This window comes from Amblyomma maculatum, chromosome 5 (genome assembly GCF_055883805.1).
Source record: "Amblyomma maculatum isolate TAMU_Amacu chromosome 5, ASM5588380v1, whole genome shotgun sequence".
NCBI lineage: Eukaryota > Metazoa > Arthropoda > Arachnida > Ixodida > Ixodidae > Amblyomma > Amblyomma maculatum.
In genome coordinates this window covers 107,778,154-107,802,946 of record NC_139348.1, presented here as the reverse complement: position 1 = coordinate 107,802,946, position 24,793 = coordinate 107,778,154, and the positions used below count along the sequence as shown (strand labels likewise).

At 47.3% G+C, this 24,793-nt stretch overlaps 2 protein-coding genes across 2 annotated transcripts in view; one reads left to right on the top strand and one right to left on the bottom strand.

The window, feature by feature from the left end:
• Window positions 1–9,203: 9,203 nt before the first annotated feature.
• Window positions 9,204–10,838, bottom strand: LOC146189167 (uncharacterized). Its single transcript, XM_084605197.1, has one exon. The coding sequence runs from the start codon at window positions 10,836–10,838 to the stop codon at window positions 9,321–9,323; it is 1,518 nt and encodes a 505-aa protein (XP_084461323.1). The 3' UTR covers window positions 9,204–9,320.
• A 7,007-nt stretch (window positions 10,839–17,845) lies between these two features.
• LOC146189166 (uncharacterized) overlaps window positions 17,846–24,793 on the top strand; it is a 75,180-nt gene continuing 68,232 nt past the window's right edge. The window contains exons 1-4 of the mRNA XM_084605196.1: window positions 17,846–17,946; window positions 18,597–18,724; window positions 19,536–19,610; window positions 23,368–23,541. Coding sequence (XP_084461322.1) covers window positions 17,846–17,946; window positions 18,597–18,724; window positions 19,536–19,610; window positions 23,368–23,541 — 478 coding nt within the window. The remainder of the gene's footprint in view (window positions 17,947–18,596; window positions 18,725–19,535; window positions 19,611–23,367; window positions 23,542–24,793) is intronic.

Sequence of the window (24,793 nt, the reverse complement as noted above, 5' to 3'; positions counted from 1 at the left end):
TGCCATATATGCATGCAACTGAGACACCGAACTAATGTGTGCCCCATCCCATGGGCAAAAGTATGCAAAACATGTGGAACCAGAGCCCCAGGAAAACCATCAATGCGAAGAAAGTGCGCACTCTGCGACGGTGACCATGCTACCTGAGATAAGGACTGCGAGAGGCAGGGGAAAAAAGCCAGGTACCAAACGGGACTACCTAAAAGCAAGCTCTCGCAAGGAAAAAGAGAAAGACAAGGGGTATGGTACTACACGCATGAGTAAACCTAGAGAAAAGCAATGAGAGAACGCGAGAAACCAACTACTCGGCTCAACGCAAGCAAGTCCAGAAAGGAAGGCACATGAAATCCAGATCAAAATCAGCGATGAGGTCGAGAGTCCACAACGCGCAATTGAAAGAGTTGGTTACAGGAGCAAATAGACTACCGACTGTTACGAAATCCAGCGCGGCGCGAAGGAAGCCTGCGCAGCGTCTGCATCGAACATTTGATGACATTCCAGAAACGCCCTTCCCCGCGCGAGGAGAGCGCGTGGCCTTGTACGCATAAAGTTGTTGTGGCTGTAGGAAGAAGGAAAAGAAAATGCACAGGCCTGCTACTGGCTCTGTAGCTGAGCCACCTTCGCTGCCTCGTGCAGACAGAAGAGAATATAGAGAAGAAAGAAAAGAAGGAATAGGGATAGAAAGACGCGCGCCGCAACAACAGCCGTCGTCCAGCACCGAAGCGGTGAAGGGTGCAATGACGGCCTACAATAGATTAAAAATTCGGTGGCAGGCTAGCCCCCGCCGCAAGCGACGATGACCTAACTGTCCCAGCCCCTTATTGAGGGGTTTTTTTTTTTTTTTTTTTGTACGCATCGGCTTCACCCTCCTTCTCATCACCCGGCAGCGATGGTGACGGTGACTCAACCGGCCGGAAAGTGCTCATCTTCTCTCGAATTTTCGGCCGCGCCTAAAGACGACGCGAGGCTCGGCGGGAGGAAAAGGGAACGCTTCAACGAGCGAAGCTGCGCCAGCTTTGGCGCGTCCTAACACAGACGCAGCGCACTCTATTTATATATTGAGGTCGCGTTGCTTGTGTGTGTCAGCCACTGTTTGAGCTAGTATTGCGGCGAGTTCGCATGTGCTTAGTAGGTCCATCCAAGGTAGTTCTGGTTGGTGATTTCAACTGCGTCCTGACAGGCCGGATCGCCTTCTCGTGGCACTCCGCCTAAACGAGCGGGATATAGGCAGGGAGCACGCGCACTTAGGGAGCTGATGGAGGAGCTAGATCTGGTTGACGCCTGGAAGGTGCTCCGCTCGGGACAGTCAGGGATGACTTGGATTGGGAGGCGCCTTCAGAGCAGGCTACACCATTTCTACGTCTCTCCAACTCTGGCTTCTGGCATGCACTCCATTTGGCTGCCCCCTTCGCATTGAGTGATCCCAGGTAGGTCATCCTCCGCTTCACTAATGGTACTCTGGTCTCTCGCGGAAAGGGGTCTTGGCGCTTCAACTCGCGGGCTTCTAGAGGACCAGGAAATCTTTAAGGAAGTTTTCGGTATTCTTAGTTCTCTCAATTCCAATACGGCTTTAGACGGTGCTGGATGGGACAGCTGTCACCCGTTAATAATTAGAGGGATTATTAACGATGCGCCCTCAACGGTGCGCACACTCCCAGACACCCTTAGAGTGAGTGGGGGTAGTTGTTCCGGTCGCCAATGAGATGCCCTCGACCTGCGTGGCAAGCTCAGCTGGAATTCAACTACCTTGTAGTGACAGAAGGGGGTGGCCGCTTGGTGCCCAGCTGTCGCCGGTTCAAGCCAGAGTAAGGGTCGGAGCCAGAAGTAACAAACAAAACAAACTTTATGCACAGCAAGAGACGATACAGAGGAATACACAAACACTAAAATTGCACAGACGAGAGGCTCGCAGAAAAAAAAAACGCTAAGCATGCAATTACAGAGGTATTCTGTAACACAGAGGCTTTACAGCACAGATCAAACACGAGAGAGTCACATAAACAAACTCCAAATTGTTCACCTAGCACTGTTGCAGTCCGACGCCTCGAGAGTCACGATGTGGCCGCCATGCAAGACGAGCGCCGCTCCCTCGCAGGTCCGTGGGCTTGCCAGCAGCGGGTGATCCCCGGGAGTCCAGTTGTCGCACTTGCGAACACGTCGCAACCACTGACTGACTACGCAATCGGCGCGGCCTCAATAAATAGGGCGCGCCGCGTCTGCCTGTTAAGGCGCGCTAAGGCTAGCGCGCACACACTTAGCTTCGCTGGTTAGAGCGCTCCCTTTTCCTCCCGTCGAGCAGCGCGTCGTCATTGGCTAGGACCCGTAGAAAATTCTGGAGAGCTCTGGCATACTCCAGACCGATGAATCATCGTCATCACCGGGTGATGAGAAAGAGGGTGACGGCGACGCGTACAAAACTACGTGCTCTTTTGCGCGTGGAAGGAGGCTTTTCTCGGACTTAGTGGAAACTTCCAAGCCGCGCCGCGGGGGGCCTCGCGCCGCGCCGGCTTGATAAACATGTGCGCCGATTTCGTGACAACAGCATTAAGGATGAAGTGCGCGATTGTATTCTTAGAAGTTCTCTCAATTTCAATACGGCTTTAGACGGTGCTGGATGGGACAGCATTAAGGATGAAATGCGTGACTGTTTCAGGGCGCCGGGAATGAGTCGGGCACTTGAGGAGCGATTGGGGATATCATAGTCTCTCACGTCATCCTCCTCCTCTCTAAGCCTCTTTCTGCTGGCCGGAGGTCACCGAAGCACTTGCCTCACAGCTCATCCGGCTCCGGAAATTACTCTAACGTTGCTGGGATAGCTTAGGATTATGGCGCGTGCTGAGCAGTGGGAGAGGGAACATTGGTGCAGCAGGCACCTCCTCCAACGCCGCTCAGCACGCACGGAGACCTCCCTCGCAGAATTGGTAAACCCAGTTACGGGATCCATCGCAAACACGCCGGACGATGTTCTTAAATCAGCATTGCAGTTCTATTCCGCTCTTTATCAGGCTCCAGTTACAAACACAGCTACTTTCCCCTTTGAAACTCCCTCCAATCCAGTACACTTATCAAGGGCTTCTTTGGATGAAACTGAAATTGAAGCGGCGCTTAAGTCCTTCCACGGAAATCGTAGCCCAGGTTCAGATGGCCTTACTACTGAGTTTTATGCCAAGTTTTGGGGGCAGATCGGGAAGCCTTTCACCGCCCTTGTGAACAGGCTCCTGGGCGAGGGAAAGCTTTCAGATACTCAAAGAAAATGGCTGATCACTCTTCTTTGTAAGGATGATTCAAGATGCACTGACCTACGAGCCTGGCGTCCCATCACGCCCCTGAACATCGACTACAAGCTCATGGCCAAGTGTCTGTCCTCTCGGTTAACTTCGTTCCTTCCAGATATTATAGGTCCTTACCAGGCTTGTATTTCGTCCTTTGGGCTCAACATAGAAATCTTTCGGGTATTCTCTGTTCCTTTGATCAGGAAAAGGCATTCGATGTGGTTAGCCATCCATACTTATTCAAGTCCTGGAGGAAGCTGGTATAGACTGATTTCCGGCGCATGGTCAGGGTATCTATATTCCAGGTCAGTTTAAGCCGTCACTGTGTTAGGTCGCACCTCAGAGGCTTTCGACACGGACCGTGGAGTTGGGCAGGGATATCCCCTATCACCTGCTTTCTACGTGCGCGCGTTTGAACCTCTTTTACAAAGGCTCTTTAGGTACAGTCGGATAGCTTGTTTTTCATTACCACCAGCTTCTTCGCCAGCTCTCACCTTTGCCTATGCAGACGACCTAACCATTGTCCCGGATGAGGCTTCTGTCTCCTCCGTTCTGGATGTCATGGAGGTGTACTGTAAGGCGAGTGGGGCTAAAGTCAATAGGTCGAAGAGTGCTACCTTCTATTTTAGTTGTGCACCATCCAGTTCTCAGCCTGCTCATGGTCTTCCCGTGAAGGCTGAGGCCCGCCTCTTTGGTTTTATTGCGTTAGCAATACAGCGCCAGGTTTCATCCCGTCGCGATCAAACGTGGCCTAGGGAGGGCCACGTTTGATCTTGAGCCGCAGCCTAGCCGAATAAACGTGTCTTAGTGGCCTATAAGGGTAACATGAATGCCAGGGTCCTGGCAGGCTGATTCTGACATAACCGTCCCATGTGAAACGAGAGACCAAAGTATTGCTAACGAAATTCAACCCGGCTTAACCAGAGCTAAACCACAGCCAATTTTTTACTTTCAGAAGGTCTTTCGGGCAGAAATTGGTCCTTCGCTCAAGAAAAAATTGAATCTAGGGCAAGAGAGTACGAGAAGCCTTTGTGTCCGCTCACAGCTCAGACCACTATCACGTGGTCCCTGCTGTACTCGGTGCTGACCTATGCCGCCGGCGTAACACCTCTGTCGGCACGGACGAAGCTCTGCCTGGAGCGGATCCTTTTCCGTTTCTTGTGGAGCGGAGCTCCGGACAAGGTCCAAAGACCTGTGGTGAAGTAGCCCAGGGATAGGGGAAGCTTTTGCATCCCCGATCTGGGCATCGTAGCCTCTGCCTTGTACGTCAGGTGGACCCAAGGGACACTGAGTTCGGACATGCTTCTGACTCGAATTCTGACTTCGTTTTCTTTTTTTTCCTTAGTAGTTGTCTCCGCCTCTACCCAGAGCACGTATTTTCATTGCCTGCCACGGTCAGGCTCTCCATAGCCTTTTTACGCCCAAGCAGCCACCTGCCTTGAGCTCTTCGTAAGGCGGAGGCGGACATCGATTTGGTTTCGATTCCCTTCAAGAAATTGGTTAGGCTCCTCACTCCAAGTCTCCCTCCTCACCTCTGCCAGTACGACCTTGTCAATGTTAGGCCCAGCTGGTGGTGCATATCACGACGGACGTTTTGGAAGGAAGCAGAGCGTCCTTTATGTATCGTAGTCCTCCCCATTAAGGCTCCAGTGTTTACACAGGCCAGCTTGCTAACAACTTGTCCGTTTTGTGCCGACAAAAGAACACTGTGCACATGTTTTCGCAGTGTCTTCTTCCTGAAGCGCTTCTTCACCGTACGTGTAGCTGACCACTTCCAGTTTCCGCGTATGCCGTATCAGACTGTGATACCAGAATTGCCAGGCGCAGCCGTTAACCATGTTCGTCCTCCTGCTCGGGTAGTGCACGTACCAAGTATGGCTGGCACGTTGTGCGGCCGCTTACAGCAGCAGGGTTCCGAGCCTCCACGAAGTAACTGCAAAGGGGCGGAAAATGGTCTAGTTCCCCAGACCCCACTTGGCCCAGTGTGTGTGTGTGTGGGGGGGGGGGGAGGGGGAGGGGGGGCAGTGTGCGTAAGCGGGCTGTACGACGAGCTTTTCCGGCGCCACACAGTATCTGGGTAACAGACGCGTTTTCATATGGGGAAAGCGGGAAGATGGTATCGACGAAAACACGGGGATTTCTATCATACAGCAAATAGAAGGGACAATACCCGGTAACCTTATGATTTGCCTCTTTGTAAACGTACGTGACATGCGGTAGCACTTCATCCCAGTTGCGATGGTCAGACGAGACGTACATGGGCATCGTGGTTGTCAGGGTGCGGTTGGTGCGCTCGGTGAGACCGTTGGTGTGCGGGTGATGCGGTGTGGAGTGTCTGCAGTCTGATCCACAAATTCGGAGCTTTTATTCCACAACATAACCAATAAATTGCCGTCCACGATCACTTATTATAACACGGGGTGTGCCATGGCGAAGAATAGCAGAGTGTATAAGAAGCGAAGAAACGTCAGCAGCCAAATTTGCGGTAACGAAAGCAGCGGTTTCCGCGTATATAGTGAGATAGTCTACACGGACAATAACTCAGCGTCGGCCCTCTAAAGTCTTTGGAAAAGGACCAAGCAGGCCAATTCCATCCTTTTCAAAAGGTGAAGTAGGTGGTTTGACTGGCTGCAAAGGACCGGCAAGCGTGCATGATGCGTGTCTTAAGTCTTTGGCATTGTCCACATATGATTGCAACATACTGCTTGGTCGTCTTATTGCGGCCAATAAAAATGCTGGCGAATTCGGTGCAAGGTATACGAGAGAATCCTATACATGTCCAGATGTGATGCCATCGTGCATAGCGTGCAGTACGTGCGCGTGGAGACTTTTCGGGACGACCAATAGCAGGGCAGCCCCGTCAACTGAGTAGTTCTTCTTGAACAAAATACCACCTTTGGTGGTAAATGGCGTTGAATCTCCTCCTCCTTCTGCTCCTTCGGCTGCAGTGACCGATCTCTGTGTTGCTCTCGCCTAAAGGTCGCCGTACTGAGAAATGTTGTGTCTTCACCGAGTAGCGCACATGACAAGAGAGCACGACATATTTATTTATTTATTTATTTATTTATTTATTTATTTATTTATTCGATACTGTTAATCCCATCAGGGATCGTAACAGGAAGGGCATAAAAATACAGAGGTACAAAATATAGTAATGGCAATTAATCAAGTACATGAAAGAATATGATACCAAAATTATGCATAACAAATTATACTATAGCAATAAGACAGACTGAGAAGCGTATGACAAGATTTTCGCGGACAAATAATACAAGTGAAACACAAACGGAAGGAGAAAAATTCGTAATGACATAAGAACACAGTCAGATGTAAGTAGCTCATGTTTCACACGTGTACTAAAATCATTTAATGATGAATTATTAACAATGGATGTGTGTAAGGTGTTCCATTCGCGTATAGCACGAGGGAAGTATGAATATTTGAAAGTGTCAGTACGGAATGAAAACTCGTTTAGAGTGTGAGCGTGATTATTACGTGTTTGTCTTGTTTGTGATTTTGATATGTATCTTGAAGTGTCGATTTTTAAGTGATTGTGTATTAGCTGGTACATGGTTTTAAGGCGCGCTAGTTTTGCTCTGTTTTGAAGGGTGAGTAGTCCTGCCTGTTTGAGTAGTTCTGTTGGTGAGTCTGTCAACCTGTGTTTGTTATATATACATCTGACCGCCTTCCTCTGTACTGCTTCTATCTGTTTAGTAAGCTTGTTAGTGAAAGGGAACCAGACAACATTGGCATATTCTAGAACTGGCCTGACAAATGTCTTATAGGCGAGTAGCTTTGTTTCCGATGGTGCTTTTTTAAGGCGTCTGTTAATGAAAAATAGCTGTTTTAAGGCGGTTGATGTGACAATGTTAGCATGAGAATCCCATCTGAAATCAGAGGTCAGTGTTATGCCTAAATATTTATATTCGGAAACCGAGGCAAGGGGAATGTTGTTTAATGTGTACTGAAAAACTGATCGGTGTAACTTTCTGGTTATGGATAAAGTAACTGATTTTTTAACATTAATAGTCATTTGCCATTCTTCACACCACTTTGTCACTGCTGTTAGGACGTTATTTAAAGTTATATGGTCATTGACAGAGTTAATTTCCTGGTAAAGTACACAGTCATCGGCGAAAAGTTTAATATTGTGAGAAACACTAGTAGGTAAGTCATTTATAAAAATTAAAAATAATACTGGGGCCAGAACACTGCCTTGTGGTACACCGGATGTTACATTGGCTGTTTCGGACCTCGCGTTGTTAATTTCGACGAATTGAGTACGGTCAGTCAGGTAGTCAACAATCCAATCTACTATGGGGCCAGCTCCAAAGGTTGCAGTTAGTTTCATAATAAGTTTAGAGTGTGATACACGGTCGAAAGCTTTAGAAAAGTCTAAGAAAATTAGGTCGATTTGTTTCTGCTGATCAATGGCGAAGGATATGTCATGTGTAAGTTCGATTAGTTGTGTGACTGTAGAAACTCCTTTCCGAAAACCATGCTGAAGAGGTGTTAAAATTTGATTTTCTTCTAAGTAGGTTGTTATGTGTTTTAAGATAATGTGTTCTAGTAGTTTGCATACTGTGCTGGTTAGTGAAATTGGTCTGAAATTTGAGGGATCTGATTTGCTTCCTGTTTTATGTATAGGTGTCACTTTAGCTATTTTCCATTCTTTAGGGAGGGTGTGCGCTGACAACGACTTGTTAAAGAGTACCACTAAAAATTTTGCTACCCATTCGGCATATCTACGCAAGAAGATGTTAGAGATTCCATCAGGCCCTGATCCTTTTTTTGTGTCCAAGTTTAGTAAGAGGTTTAAGACACCTGTTTCTGTTACGGTAAGGGGTTCTAGGTAATTTCCGGAGCAAAAATTAGTACCAGGCGTAGTTCCGTTGTCTGTAGTGAAGATAGAAGTAAAGTAGTTATTCAGCGCGGCTGCAGTATTTCGGTTTTCGTCTGGAGAAGCTTGGTTTTCATTTCTTGATTTAGGGCTCAGGTGACGCCAGAACTTTTGGGGAGCATCTTTTAAGAAGCGAGTCAACGTATTAGTGAAGTAAAATGTTTTAGCTGTTGTTATTTTGGATTTCAAATCAGTGATAGCCAAGGTTAATTTTTCAATTGTTCTCGGTGATGGATGGAGTTTTTGCAGTTTTTTCAGTCGTCGAACTTTTCGTTTGGCATGAATTACGGCTCGAGTTATCCATGGATTACGTTTGCGTATTCTTTTAGTCTTGGTAGGCACATAATTAGTGATGCAATATGACACAACGTTTTTAAATCTCTGCCACAATGTTTCTATATCAGTGTGTATGTCATCCGAGAGATGTTGAAATGATGTTAGTTCGTGCGATAAAGTATCAAGTATGGTGGTGTCGTCAGCTCGGTTGTAGTCAGGATACGTTATTGTTGATTGCAAACAAGGTGCATTATAGTGATGCGGGACAGAACACATTACTAGTTTGTGATCAGAGAGGCCATTTAAAATTTCCACATTGGTTTCTTGACAGGGGAAATGACTACTCAGGAAAACTAAATCTAGAATGTTGGAGCTGGTTCCTTGTACACGTGTGGGTTCTGTTACGATTTGCGAAAGGTTAAAAGAAAGCATTATATCAAAAACAACATCGGCGCAAGGTGAATTATGGTGCAGGGTGTTCCAGTTAATATCAGGAAGATTGAAATCACCTAAAAGTATTAGTCTCGCCCCCTTAACATGATGTTGCATATACGTATACAATGATTGGAGTATGATAGGATCAGAACAAGGACTAAGATAGACGCAACCCACAACGATGGTAGAATCAGAAAAGCAGAGTTTGCAAAAGATAGCTTCTACCCCTTTTCTTATCAATAATGCCACGCCTCCACCTCGCGTCGGCCTGTCTTTGCGTAATATGGAATAATTTGGGGGTATTACTTCAAAGTCTTTAATTTCTTTTGTTAGCCATGTTTCAGTTATCGCCATGAATTCTGGCTTTAAACCTAATAATAAGGATTCTAGGGGACCGACCTTATTGATAATACTACGCGCATTAATGTTCACGAAGGTTATTTGGGACGCTGTGGACGGCGCGAGCGTAGAGTCCGTGTACCTGTGTTTTGGTTTTTTGTCTCGGTTAGTGAAGGTGTAACTGGAGGAGCTGCAACTGGTAACACTTCACTATTTTCGTTGTCCCAAAAATAAAGTTCACCGTTTATTTTTAGTTTGTCGTAAACCAGCGACACTTTCTCGCCGCGATCTTTTCTTGGTTTCCCGTATTTCCATAGCTTTTTTCTGATTTCGCGGACACGAAGCGAAAAATCTTCACTTATGGTAAACTCGGTGCCCTTTAATTTGTGACAGTTGCGCAAAATGTTCGTTTTTTCCCTGAAATCTAGAAGCTTTAGTATTACAGGCCTTGTTTTGTTTTCCGTTGGTCTACCTAGTCTGTGAATGCGTTCTATTGCAACTTCTTCCAGTTTTAGGGATTCTTTCAAAACTTCTTCATTTACAGTTCGCTCCAGGGATTCGCTATTTTCTTCTTCCTTTTCAGGGATGCCATAAATAATAAGATTTGATCTTCTGGAGCGATTCTCAAGATCGTCTAGCTTTAATTCCAGAGATAATACGACCTGTTGAAGATTGGCAATATGATCGGTACATGACGAAAGTTTGTCTTCAAGGAGAGTAAGGCGTTCTAGTTTGTTGTCTATTGATGTTAGCCTTTCTTCTTTTATTGTCTTTATGTCATCTGCTATATTCTGTAACTGTTGCGAAAGTTCTGCCATGTCAGGCCCAGGATTACTCTCAACGTCACCCGCAAGCAGTAACAATTTCATCACATGCACCACATCGCACACTGTGTCAAGAAGTACCGCAGGGCACGGCAGCACAACAAGGCAACGCTCGCTAGATCGAAAACATTTCCCAAAGCGCTTTCTTACCTGCACGAGGAAGACAAGCGGATTATCCATCTGTGCGCAAGCCCAGCTGCCGTGCCCTTTGGTTCGAAATCCTTCGGTCAAGTCTTTTATAGTGCAAGAAGCTTGCAGCGCCGCTCCGCATGGCTTGAAGGCCACACAGTCGCTGCCGCTAGTCGTTGGCGATGGTAGGTGCCAAAATTCGTCCGTGGATCGTAGGACCGGGGGCGTTGCAAAATTGTCGTTCCGTAGCACTTGCACATGTTCGGGCTGGAAATGCTGACGTGGTTGGTGGCATCCCGATGGTATCACCAGCAGGCTGGCGATGATCTGCACGAGGAAGACAAGCGGATTATCCATCTGTGCGCAAGCCCAGCTGCCGTGCCCTTTGGTTCGAAATCCTTCGGTCAAGTCTTTTATAGTGCAAGAAGCTTGCAGCGCCGCTCCGCATGGCTTGAAGGCCACACAGTCGCTGCCGCTAGTCGTTGGCGATGGTAGGTGCCAAAATTCGTCCGTGGATCGTAGGACCGGGGGCGTTGCAAAATTGTCGTTCCGTAGCACTTGCACATGTTCGGGCTGGAAATGCTGACGTGGTTGGTGGCATCCCGATGGTATCACCAGCAGGCTGGCGATGATCTGCACGAGGAAGACAAGCGGATTATCCATCTGTGCGCAAGCCCAGCTGCCGTGCCCTTTCATATACTTGGGTTTATTCAGATGCTGTCTGGCATACGAAGAACAACCGAGATAAAGTGCAGCTGCTTTTATAGCCGATATCACCGGACCAACGACGTCACACAAGCATGCTGTGAAAACAATGACACAACATTACTTCCTTTATACAGTGTTCGTCATTATTATAGTCGATAGCGATATGGGGGCCCTTGTCTTTCGAGTGCTACGACGGAGTGGCGGTTGCGGAGTAGGTTGCGCTTGAGGACCAGGCTGGGGATCAGGTGGCGGTTGAGGATCTGGCTGAGGATCAGGCTGTGGTGCAGGCACAGAGCCGATTGAGGAAATTCGGGTGCTAAAGTGTTGCCTTCGGTTGTTGCCGTGTCGTTCGAGGTGCGCAGCCCCGTACCCTCGGGCGGAGTCATATGCAGCTGGATGCTTGGATCACCTCCGGCCGGGATGGTAGGGTGGTTAGACGTCGTCTTGCCGTGAAATGTACTCAGTCAGAGGTCATCAGCATGTACGTATCTTTCTTCGTTCCCCGTAAGAACTAAGTACATGGAGGCGCTCACCCGCCTGCGGATTATCCCTGCTACCCATTTTTTATCGAAAGGTCGGAGACCCTTTACCAGGATGCGATAACCCTCATCAAACTCTCTCCAGGATCCACGGGTTCGGTTTGCAGACTGCTTTATACGATATAATTTGCTTCATATTCTTTGCTCCATGACAGGGTGCAGCAGGCTCAGCCGGGTTCGGGGCGACTACGACAGGAATCTCTGCGCTGGTGTTTCTTCTGTGGTTCCCGCTGGGATGTTCCTGTATCTGAACAAGAACTGATCAATACGGTGCTGCATAGACGTCGTCTCCCCTTTCCGGTGCTCTTCCTGGATCTACTTGCAGATGTCTCTTTCACTGTCTGCACACAGTGCTGCACACCGCCATTTGAAGCAGGATGATAAGGAGATTTACTGTACCGACCGCCATTCCTGGTCAAGACGTTCTCAAAATATACAGAAGAAAACAGCGGGCCGTTGTCGGTCACTACCTCTTCTGGTAATCCATATGCGGCAAATACACCACGCAGTTTTTCCACAGTCTCTTCACTGGTCGTCGAACTCATCGCAAACACTTCACCCACTTAGAATGCGCGTCAGCAAGCACTAGAAAACACTGTTCATCACAATACGCAAAGTCCAGGTGCACTCTTTCCCACTTACGCGTGGGCCAGCCCCATGACGTCACAGAAGCATGCTGTGAGAGCAATGACACAACAGGAAACATCGGAGCGAACGAGGCTAAACACTCTTCGTAACCGTCTTCATCGTTGACTGAAGTCGGCAATGGGTGGCGTGACAAGCAGTCTGCATCACTGTGATGTCGCCCACTTTTATACGCGACAGGTTATATTTTTACAGGAGTAGCCCATCGCGCCAACCGACCAGATGGGTCGCGAAGACCGATGAGCCAGTATAGAGAATGATGGTTGGTCACGATAGTGAAGTGGCGTCCATATAGCTACGGTCGGAACTTGTGCACAGCGAACACAACTGCGAGGTACTCCAATTCGGTGACTTTACAGTTGCGTTCACTTTTTGTTAACACACACACATTTTGGATATGCAGCCTGACTTTTGTAACGGGCGATTAAAACGAATAAACAAAAACAAAGAACACACCACAAGTGTCATAGCCGAATTATGCTGGTGTCTTTACAATCTATTAGTCTGCACGGAGATTTCTCTCCACAACGTGAGTCGTTTCACTGGGAGATACGATGAAGAGGATGATGACATTGCAGGGTCAGGGGCTACCACTATGACTCTGCTAAAGGTCGACGCCTTTGGAATGACTGGCATACGCACCAGCTGACCCTTATCACGGACGTGTCCTACCCCACTAGACACGGTACGGGCCTACAGCGTGATACAACGCCGGATCTTGCCTTTACGACCTCCGGAGTTAAAGCGACTTGGTGTCACACTCACGAAAACTTTGGGAGTGATCACTTCGTACTCGAAATCGTAATACACGAGCCCACCAGGCAATGTACGCGGCCGGCTCAGGTGATTGACTGGGACTCCTTCCGGACGCACAGGAAACAGCAGGACAAACCTCCCGCTATTACTGATATCAAGGCGTGGACAAACGAAATTGTCAAACAAGTGGCCGACGCCACTCAAACCGTCGAGTTAGAGGACAGTATCCCACACTGCGACCGCTACTACGCCCATCTGTGGGAGCGCAAGAAGTCGCTCGAAGCTCTACTTGCCACTCGGAAATGGGACCGCAATGTCCGGCGTAGACTGGCGCGCGCACATACGAATATCGAGAACTATGCAATAGAACTCACTCGACAGAGCTGGCACAACATATGTGACCAGATGAACAAGACTCCAAACGCTCGTAAGACGTGGAACCTCCTTCGACATTTACTCGACCCAGCAGGAGGCAAGCTCCAGACACGCCAACAGCTCGAGCGAATCTTCCACCAGTATCCTGGCACGTCTGATGAGCTCAAACAAGAGCTTATAAATACTTACATCCGCCCTGAACCAACAACCAACCTCCCCTTCTATCAGGGCGCGGACAATCTCTGTCTAGACGCTCCAATCACTTTTGCGGAGGTCCGAGCAGAACTCAATCGCCTCAAGACGACTTCGGCGGCCGGCCCTGACCGCATTTCAAATAAAATGCTTAGGAATCTAGACGACGCATCCATTCATGCTCTTACCGACTATTTTCAAGAATGTTGGGCCAGCGGTACCATCCCTCAAGAGTGGAAATGCGCCAATCTAGTCCTCATCCCCAAGCCGGGCAAACCACCAACCTTGGCCAACCTCCGTCCCATCTCTCTCACGTCCTGCGTTGGGAAGCTGATGGAACACGTTATCCAGACCAGACTCTCACGATACCTTGAAGACAACCATCTTCTGCCAGACACAATGTTCGGCTTCCGCCCTCATTTAGCGGCCCCGGACATTATGCTTCTTCTCCATCATCAGGTAGTCATGAGACGTACACTAGACACGAAAGTCATCGTCGGCCTCGATGTTGCCAAGGCATTCGACAACGTCCTCCATGAAGCGATTCTTCAACAACTTCAAGCTCTCGGTGTTGGACATCGCATGTATGCGTACATCCGAAACTTTCTCACCGACCGCACAGTGCAACTTAAAGCCGGCACTGGAGATCCTTCCATCATCTCTCCGGGAAACCGTGGCACGCCGCAAGGCGCCGTACTTTCGCCGATGCTTTTTAACGTCGCACTGATAGGCCTGCCGAAGCTACTGGCCGACATCCCCCACCTGCATCACAGCATTTATGCTGACGACCTCACACTTTGGATCACGCGCGGCAGTGACGGCCAGATTGAAGAGACTTTACAGACCGCGATCGAACGGATTGGAGATTATCTAAGTACAGTTGGCCTCACTTGCTCGGCGACAAAGTCCGAGTATATCATCATCCCATCCCCGGGACGACGCCCTTCAAATATACTTCCTGACATCAACCTCCAGGTGCAAGGAAACCCGATTCCTCGAACAGACAACATCAGGATCTTGGGCTTGCATCTACAGGCCAACGGCAGCAACAACATCACGATCCAACGCATCGACCAGTCGGTTGTACAGATCGGACGCCTCCTTAAGCGAATCTCCAACAAACATCATGGCATGCGAGAGTCCAACCTCCTGCGCCTCGTTCAAGCTTTCATCTGCTCCCGCATCACCTACTCTGGACCCTACTTACGTCTCACTCGTGCCGAAAGCGAACGGCTAGAGGCATCACTTCGAAAAGCATACAAGACGGCCCTAGGTCTTCCCATGTCCACAGCTACCCATAAGCTCATGGCTCTCGGAATCTCCAATACCGTGAGCGAACTGATCGAGGCAACCCTCACCGCCCAGTATGAGCGGCTCTCACTCACACACGCTGGCCGAGCAGTACTGCAGCAAGTTGGGATCTCCCCGCCGAGATCGGCCCCAAGTTACGCTGAACTTACACCAGAATATCGCCTAAATCTCCGCATTCCTCCCATTCCCAAACGGATGCACCCGGAACACCACGCCGAGAGACGGGCCGATCGGGCTCGTCAATTCGAGAAACGCTTCAGTGGACGTCCGGACGTCACGTATACGGACGCCTCTTACCATCCATCGAGGCCAGCGATGGTGGCGGTAGCTCTCGCCCCTCACCGCAGCTGGTACACAGCCTGCAGCATTCGCAATGCAGAAACAGTCACCGCAGCTGAGGAGGTTGCCATTGCGCTAGCGCTAGCCGACCCTAATACCAAAGTCGTCATCAGTGACTCTCAACAGGCTATTCGCAATTACGATGCTGGCCGTATCTCTTGCCAGGCGTTACACATTCTACGTTCTACAGCACCCTCTTCCACATCTCGCTTACTTCTTTGGGCTCCAGCCCACGAGTCGCTCAGCGGAAACGCCCAGGCAAACACTCTCGCTCGAGATCTCAGCTGCCGAGCCGAGAGTATGATCAGCCACCCTGCTTCCGCTGACACTAATATATCACGCGCTTCTCTACTCACCACTTACATGGACATACTCCAGCACTACCGACTCCAAAGGTGCACATATCCTCCCGCACACCGCGATCTAACAAGACGCGAGGCCGTCCAATGGCGCAAATTACAAACTGGCAGCTTTCCACACCCCCTCTTATACAGCAGGATCTTTCCGGATCAGATAGCCCCCATGTGTAAACACTGCTCAACTCCGGCCACACTCATACACATGGTGTGGACTTGTACACATTACAACACAGACAACACAAACACCCCAGAGACGTGGGAGTCTCTCCTGCGTACTTCCGAGCCAGCAGACCAACGCTGGCTTATCCAACGCGCGGTGGAGGCCGCGGCATCCCAAAGGATCCCCGCCGACCTCCTCTAAGTCAGCGCAACCGGCCCTTTGACTGGTCCCCTGTTTTTGGGCGCAATAAAAGAGTTCACCACCACCACCACTACGAGACATGTGGATGTTTTCCGTAGAAGTAGAAGAAGAAGTCCATCCAGCGAGACGCCGAATCGTTCGAATTTTCTCTCGCTTCCTTTCACGGTTGCGGTGCCTTCTAGTCATTCACGGTGCCCCTTGAGGACACCAAGATTGCAGGCCGAGAACCAGTCGCGCGCCTACGTGGCCATTTATGCGCACTGCAGGAAACCCAGGTGAGCAAACTGTCAGGTGCCGCCCTTTGCAGGCCTACTTTGCGTCCGTACTGGCCTTGTAGTATGACGACGACTTCAAAGGGGTGGCGCATATTAAGTTCCTGAGCCATTCCTGAGCGTCTTTCAATCGTGCGTCATATTTCGTAGGATATGGTTAGACCTTTAGTTTTCCGGTAGAACTCTGTTTAAACCGGTTTTTGTATACCGAGAGGAGTCCTTGCAGGTCGAAGATTAGATTAAACTTTATTTTGCTCAAAATTCAGTCGATAGGATAGCGCGGTTTATCAATACACAGAGGGGTGGCTATAACAGAGCTATTTTTCTTAATTTTGGAACAACCCTTTCGGTTATGTGCAAATGACTTCATGTATATTTCAAAGCTTAGTGTGAACGTGAGGATATATACATTTGAAAAAAAAAAAAAAACTTTTATAAGGTAAGGCTGAGAACACTGGTGCTGATTGGATGTTTCAGTGGCCTCACTGCATCGAGTGCCATATACCCACTCCAAGGATGTCCTCCATGATGTTCGAGTGTTTCAGACACCGCCATGATGTTGAACATATTCGCGACTTACGAACTCAAGGAGAGCTATGTGTAGGCGCAGAGGTGTTCCCGGTATGGTAATGTATTAAGTGTAATGAAAGAAAAAAAAATAAACATGGCTGAGCTCTGATATGCCTGGATATACGTAGCGAAAAGCAGTGACTATCTCGGGATAAGAGGAAGTTAATTTCTCGTCTTCTGCGCCATTCGTCGCTTTCCGATGGAGGCGAAAAGCAAAGCGCCCGTGTGCTGTGCGATGTCAGTGTCCGTTAAAGAACCCCAGGTAAGGGAAGGGAGGAAGATGGGAGTGAAAGTGGAAAGATAGAAAGAGGAGCCGTAGTGGAGGGCTACGGAGTAATTTCGACCACCTGGGGATCTTTAACGTGCGCTGACATCGCACAGCACACGACGCCTCTTCGTTTCGCCTCCATCGAAACGCAGCCGCCGCGGTCGGGTTCGAACCCGGGTACTCCGGCACAGTCGTCGGGCGTCTTACCACTGCACCACCCCGGCGGGGCCCGTAAACGAAGGAAGCAAGGTGGAAGTGAAAGAAGAGAGTGAGATAGAGGTGCAGTAGTGGAGGGCTACGATCCACCGCACTATAATGGCTTTCGCATCATCGCACTTTAGGGGTCCAAAATTCCCTCTAGAATTTTTTTATCTGGCTTTTGGCGCAGTATAGCGTGAAAGTTGCAGAGAATTAACGTGAGAAGGTAACAATTATTTCATGGTTTTTCTTTGCCTCTCGTGACCTGATGTAGTACTCTTCAACGGCAGATAATTTTCAGCTGTTCAACTCGATGCAGCTGAAAATTGAAACTATTTTGGCAGTTGTATATGCTCACGTGTTGGTGGTGGCTCTGGTCAGTGGGGTCTTCACGTCAGGCTACTTGTCGTTAATCGTGTCTTGTGGTCAGGGCGGGGGACAAGGGGTCGACGGAGGTGGCGAGGTCAAGTCTGGTAGATTGGGGAACCGCCAGCAGATGCCTCAAAGGAACTTGTTGCAGACGACGGAAGCAGTGGGCACCGCAGCTCCGGGCCAGGATGGGGTGAGATGAATGTACCCCGCACGCTCCATCAAAATGTTACTAGGCGGCATGCAGATGAAGAAAGGAAACAGAACATGAACGATGGCGATGATTAGATGACGTTTAATGAATGATGGCGGGCCTACCGCGAGCGCGCCTGCCCACGCTAGTACCTGCTTCTTCTTCCTCGCCCGTAACAATATTAACCAGCGAACGTATCGGCCTTCGCAGGAGCCATGCAGCCGGCGGACCAACAGCAGTTACAAGGCGTTGGTCCAATGGACCCAATGGACCCAAACATGATGCTTCCGGAAGAGCCACAGCCTGAAAATATCATGCAAGTCCAGCGCCTGTTCCTTCGATGGACGTCCGCTAATGTTATATCCCCGAGCTAGAAGGAGTATCAAATGTCTAATTTACTTGGCCTTAATTCTCTTGGAAGGCTCCCGTGCAGTATACACTATTTGATGCCATGATAGCAAGTCATGACGTAAGTCTGTTTCGTACTTGGTATGGGCAAGCAGCACATCAGTGGCAGATAATTGAAACAAAATACCGCTTTTCCTCCTAGCGCATTTTGCCAGGGTAACGTAATATACGAATATCACGCGATAATTCTCGTGAACGCGTCGAACAAAAGTAGAACGCAGATACGCGATGAGCAGATGCAACTTGTTGCACTTGTGCGCACACATTCTACGCGTAATCCACTTCACCGATTGTTTCCGAGGTAATATGAAGTGATTCTGAAGAAGCTAGTTATTACTATGATAACCATATGGATATGGCATCCGTTGGGTGGAACCCTATAGCAGTAGCAAGCCTCAGCCTTGCTCAATAGCAAGGGAATTGAATGATACCATATAGTCTCAGATCTAAAAGCTTTAGCGATGGACCTTGGCTTGAAGCGTTTCCTTCCCGCCGACACGGCTCGTAATTGTTGCAGTGTTCAATATCTTAGGCCTCGCTCTTACCCTATGTCCGCAGGGATTACGCCGTGGAGTTCAATCCGCACCGCAAGACCCTCGAGGTGTTCCTCATGATAGCCATGCTTATGACATGCATTGGTGTGGCCGGCTACTGCGGACTGTCCTACCTCATTGTCGAGCATTTCTGTGAGCTCTTTTAATTTCATTCTCGTGTTGACATTTGTAAACCTGAATAAGCAACAAACGTGCGGTCTTTAGCGCCTAGAAAGGCTTCGAGAGTTTACAGAGATTTCGGTGTTATCTTTACTGCATAAAAAAAGAGCAGATAAATTATGGTATTGATCTCTTGTCTCGTTTCGAGTTTTTTTGTGCCTCATTGCAATTGATATACTCATTGAGCGATGGTTGTTCGGGTTAGCCCACCTCTCCAAGCTTGAGGCCTGTTCTGAGAGAAACCGAGCGAAATTTGTTATCTATAGTACCGCTAGTTTAATAGCATGAGTGGAAACCAGTGTCATTTGCACTTCAAAGGATGACGCGTGTAGTCAGCGGCAGTATGTAGAAAAAATTACGAGGGACTTCAGCGACTTAAGTAGTAAAAGGCGAAAGCCTGAGTGCCGCATTCTGCTACGCAACTGGCACTAATTAGTAATTAAATATTATCAGTCAGATTATTTACGAAGTAGAATTAAAGATAATTAGTTGGTCTGTATTAGTTGATCAATTACCTAATTAGTATTAGTAATTACTTAAATATTCGAAACTAATAATTACCTGATTACTTAAGTAATCATTAGTAACTGCTCATTGATTGGCATATGGCCATATAAGGCACGCATTCGCGCATACTGTGGTAGCGCTCTGTGATTGGTCGAGACATCTATGACGTCATCCCGCCTTGGCCAGTCAGAGCCGCCCCAAAAGCAGGACACATTTTGTCCACGACAGCATGAGCCAATAAAGGCTTTCGCCTTAAAATCCGTAATTGTGTTTGCAGTTTCTGCTGGTGGCCTCTTCGCTCTCGTGGACGAGAAGCTAGAACTGTGCTTGGACGAAGCTTGTGGCGAGTATGGTGAGTACTGCCACTCGACTCAACCGCATCCGATGTTAGCAGCGGCGCTTTTGATCCAAAGAATTAAACGATTTGTTCGTACATACCGTTGTTCGGTCCCAGGTTCTTTTAAGCCTAACGTGTCTGAGAACAAGATGACAAAAAAGGACACTTAAAGGGTACATTGTACTGTCGGCAGCGACTCTAAAAAAGCATCGGTATATTCATGTAGGAGCGGCATGTGATGACAACAATTTGAAATCCGGGTTCGGGCAGGAATTGGTGTTTTAAATGTCGAACAAAGTCATTTCTGAGAGGATGGTAGCGCCATCTAGGCTTAGCTTGTAAACAAATAATTCGACAGCGTTAAGGCTTCCCTTGATTGCTCATCTTTCTTCGCGTGTATGTTGTTTGGCAGTCGCTAATCCCTAATCGTTTAATTTGTGCTTCTGTTATATCTCACACAGATTCATTAGTGTGCAGATGTGAGCCACCGCATTTTGTGAAAGACCACCCGAAAAAGATATAACGTACCCTCTAACCAAGCCACAAAAACATGCCTGCGTCAACCAGGAGTAACGTATCGGCCGTCCCACGCAAAGCGTCCCATATTCCAAAGTTAGCACCGCAAATTCTCCTGAAAAAAAAAGGGCTTGTTGACAGTTGTGCGAAACGAGTTTAATGACAGCCTTTTCCCGAAAAAAAAAAAAAAAAAGATTGATGACATATGCGCTATTTGAAGTTACCGCGAAGCAAAGGCTGGTCTAAGAAAAAAAAACAACATTAGTGAAACAAGATGTCAAGACAGATATTATATTAGAATATTTTACTTATGTTGTTCTTTCATCTATGAGTTCGTGAAAAGAGCAATATTAGAATTTTTCGCATTTTCTTGGGTCACTAAAATGGAAAAATGCGTCGTTTTAGGTTATCTTTTGCGTTAACCTGAATAATGTATAAGGCGAAATAATTTTCTTGCGCGTTCTTTGGCGGCTGTAGTTAATGTTAAAAAATAATTTTAACGTTCTGAACAAAACAGTTTTGAAAACAGTTCGTACAAAACATTGAAAAAAAGTGATTTTTCTTGATATTCACATGACTCAAGATTGACTCATATACACAGCAATTTCTTAACATTTAATCTAGAAGATTTTAAGCCATTAAGTTTGGTTTGACGGGAGAAATGATTTCTTCATAACCAGCCACAGCTGCCGGCACTGCCGTACTGTGACTTCACATTTAGTTTGGAGCCAGTTTGTGCAAATCATGTGTGAACAGCTATAGAAGAATTTAGAGACGGCTGCTTTCCGCGCTACTTTAAGTCATTTTGTACGTTCAGTGTGTTCATGTTTCAAAGCAGTAATCGCGGACTTAGGAAAGGTGGGTCGATATGAAGCAACATATATATATATATATATATATATATATATATATATATATATATATATATATATATATATATATATATATATATATATATATATATATATAGAGAGAGAGAGAGAGAGAGAGAGAAGTGTACGCTTCATTTAAAGGAACATTTTATTTTACTCGATGTTTCGACCAGAAGCTGGCCTTCATCAGAAGTGCGAATGTAAACGACAATGTAAACGACGCGGGTAGGTTATAAAGGCGAACAGCGAAAAAGAATGGTGGCGGAGAGGCAAAGAGGGAAAGAGGGCTTAGCAGGAGGAAAGTACAATGGTATTGTAGTTGGGGTTGAGGTTGGGGTAAAAAGCAAAACATAAAAAAGCAGGTGCAGGTGGGGAGTGCCAAACAGTGCAGGTAAAGTGCAGATGGAAAGTTGGGAAAGTGGGAAGTGGACCCCTAGATCTGGTAGGAAAAAGCATCTGGACCTGTACATAAACCTGCACATTTACCTTGGATGTTTCTCTTAAGTACTATCGTGGTTGGCACTTGAAGTCGACAAATTACTACTTGCTCAACTATGCTGTCCTCCTAATTAGGCTAGGTTGTTGTGCGGCGTCGGTATATGGCAGTGTGTCTGAGCTGAAACCTTGGTTTTCATTTTTTTCAATAGCGAAGTTTCATTCAAGCTGTAAGTTACATTTCGGTGTTTGATAATGAATAATTATTTCAGTAGTAAAATATTAACTTGGCGTGATAAGAAGGATCCGGTCAAAAACGCGAACTTATAAAGTTAGCCATGCCTTTTTCAGTGCTATCCTAGATAAAAGTTATCTGAGCTTTCAGCATCACGGGAAACAGCATACATTACTGAGAGCATTGCAGGATCAGAGAGAAAAAAAATAAGAGTGGGACCTGACCTTATTGTGACATTATATTGTTACATTATTGTGAACATTTTCAGCAAACACTCTTTCAAACCAAGCACGCAGTACGTTATTTCGGAGTGGTATATGCCACCATGACATCTCAGCGGCAGCCCACCCACTGGAACTTGTCGAAAGGCAGTCTTAAAGCACCGACCAATCGTTTAAACGTTTGAATATCGAGGCCGCTTTGGCCTAGATCGCAAGGAAGATATGCGAATCAACGAGGTGTCATGTGCTCTGAGGGGTTTCCGCCTAACCCTCAACTTCAACTCAGAGTCATGCAGGTTTCCTAACCTGTTAGTTCAGTTCACAATTCTGGATGTTTTATTGCGAAAGCAATACTATACGCCAGGTTTCGCCTTTTCGCCGTACCGGAGCCTACTCTTTACGGTCGATGGTCGGTCACGTGACAACTGACGTCATACCAGAGCGAGAGATAGGGTAGCAAGTCGGCTCTTCAGCGCGCCGTATAGCTACGTTTTACGGTCGAGCGATGGCGGTGGTCGGTCACGTGACTACTGACGTCATACCAGAGCGAGAGATGGAGGACCAAGTCGGCTCTTCAGCGCACCGCAGCTACGCTCCACGGCCGGTCGACCACCTGCGAACGGCGGCAAGCGATTGACGTCATACAAGTTGCAAGAGCTTGCAGGCCTTGCTGCGGTTCATTGGGCTACAAAAAGAAGAATCTGTGAATGAATAATAAAGTTTGGAGACGTCTAAAAAATAGGCCTTTCATTTCGTGGGTACACATGAGATTAGCAATTGTGATTGTCAGATAATTTCCTGTGCTAATGGACAAGAAACTGAAGTGTTCTGCTTGGTTTGATAAATATCAGTTGTGAGCTAGACCTTAAGGGCAAGCAAACCCCGAGTCTCAGTAGCAGCGCTTACATGAACCTGACAGGAGCGGGTTGAGTCTAGTTATCGGGTCGAAAACCGATTACAGGGTTCATGTAAACCCCGTCGGGTCGGGTAGAGAAGAGGGGGTGGGTTGGCTAGACTCGACCCTGCTGCAGGAAGCATGTAAACGCTGTCGGGGTGACTCGGGGCATAGTGTGAGAAGAGAACAGTGCGGAAAGCGTTAGAGATGAGCGGGGAAAAACCGGAATCGCGTGCCGTCTGCTAGTTCTTCGCCTCAACGCGAGGTGCCACCGTAATCGCCGCTCGTTCAGAGCCGGTTCTGGGCTCGTCGGGTCGGGTTCATGTAAACCAGGTAAGGTCGAGTCCACTAACTCAACTCCCCAACTCGACTCTCCGCTGTCGGGTCTATGTAAACAGGGCTAGTTTTTTCTTCGTCGTGCATACCTAGGTTATTCTATCATACATTGATGTTTCAATAAACTTGAATAATACAGGCTGTTTTAGTAACACTTCCGAAAAACGCGGACGAGTGCTACATGGCTATAGAAGAAATTATCAAACCATAATTTGTTTGGAGTTGGTAATTATTGCTGAGGAATAGTCCGGGTTGCTCGCAGAGCATCGAACCATGGGTTTCGTGGACTGGTCGGCTCGAGAATGCGACGACTACTTCTCGTTCGCGTGCGAGGGCTTCAAGAAGGAGGCAGTGGACTTCAACTACGATCTCTACGAGCCGTATCACGAGACCATCGCACTGGAGTACGAGATCATACTGGATCTCCTTTTTCACGGTACGGTCTTGAGAGCCCATATTGCTATGGTTGACAATTCAGCGGATAAAATAACGTCATGAGTATTTGCAGGTCTGCTTCCATATGCAATCGTTTCACCGACAGAGCATGGGATTTAAATTCGTCTCTGCCATTTTCTAAAAAAAGAGGTTTACGTTTCCAGATTTGAGGGAGGAAAAAATAGGTTTACGGAGTTTAGTCTAAAGCATAGAAACAAAGACCACTAGTATAGAAATTGATTTAAATTTGTATATAGTGTTTGACAGCATAAGTGTTGATGTTTAGATAAATATTGTTGGATTATGACAGAAAAGGTGCGTTTCGATACTTATTAAAGGGTGATATTGATTACCGGTGTAGTGGCTGAGGGCGTTCAATCTAATATGGACAATCTTGGCTAAAAATTCTTTTTCTTTTACAAGACGATATCTGCAGTAAACACCAGGTAGAGCTAATCGCTCGTTGGCGTAGATGTATATAAAGCACATATTTAACGACCACGGAACGTCTCGAGTCAAATGGTGGGCTCCTTCATTTCAAGGCGCCGAACTTTTCCATTGGCTCAAATAACTTCAACAGTTCTGTCTTACCGTAAGAAGCCTAATGCGCACTATTCTGGTGTCAAAACATAACCATGTCAGACAGCTTATGGCTTAAATTTAATAGCTGTATCCTCAGCTGTGTAAGGATAAAAGAACTTCGGTGTATTTTTCGAGGAATATGTTCTATGGTTCGACATGCAGCTGACTGAGCGGTACAGATAAATTTAGATTTCTACTTCCTTTCCGATTCAAAAACAACTTTGGAGTCGCATGTTTTAGCTCGAAAATTCATTACAGATTACCAGTATAAGAAAGTGTAACCTGACAAAACAAAAAAAATTACTTTTACCGAAACAAATTATACGAGCTATAGCGAACATTCCTATAACTGAGCGCGAGACAGTATTTCCCATTAAGGGGTCTTTAAAATATAACAGCTTGCCACTGTTCTCGGCGCACACTTATGAAAATAACCATAGCTGTGGACACGTTCTTTATGACGTCATAGTTATAAGACTTTCACGAGTGCTAAAGGAGCTCGGGCTTAATGCAAACCCTCTGGGCTCTAAACGTTTGAGAAAGACTGTACATAAAAGGACGATCCTTTTTTGAACTACGTCACTTCCTCTAAGACACCTGAAAGAATTCGCAATGAAAACCCGAGGCATGCTTGTATTTTTTCGATTTATGACAATTCTTTTCTGAAACTG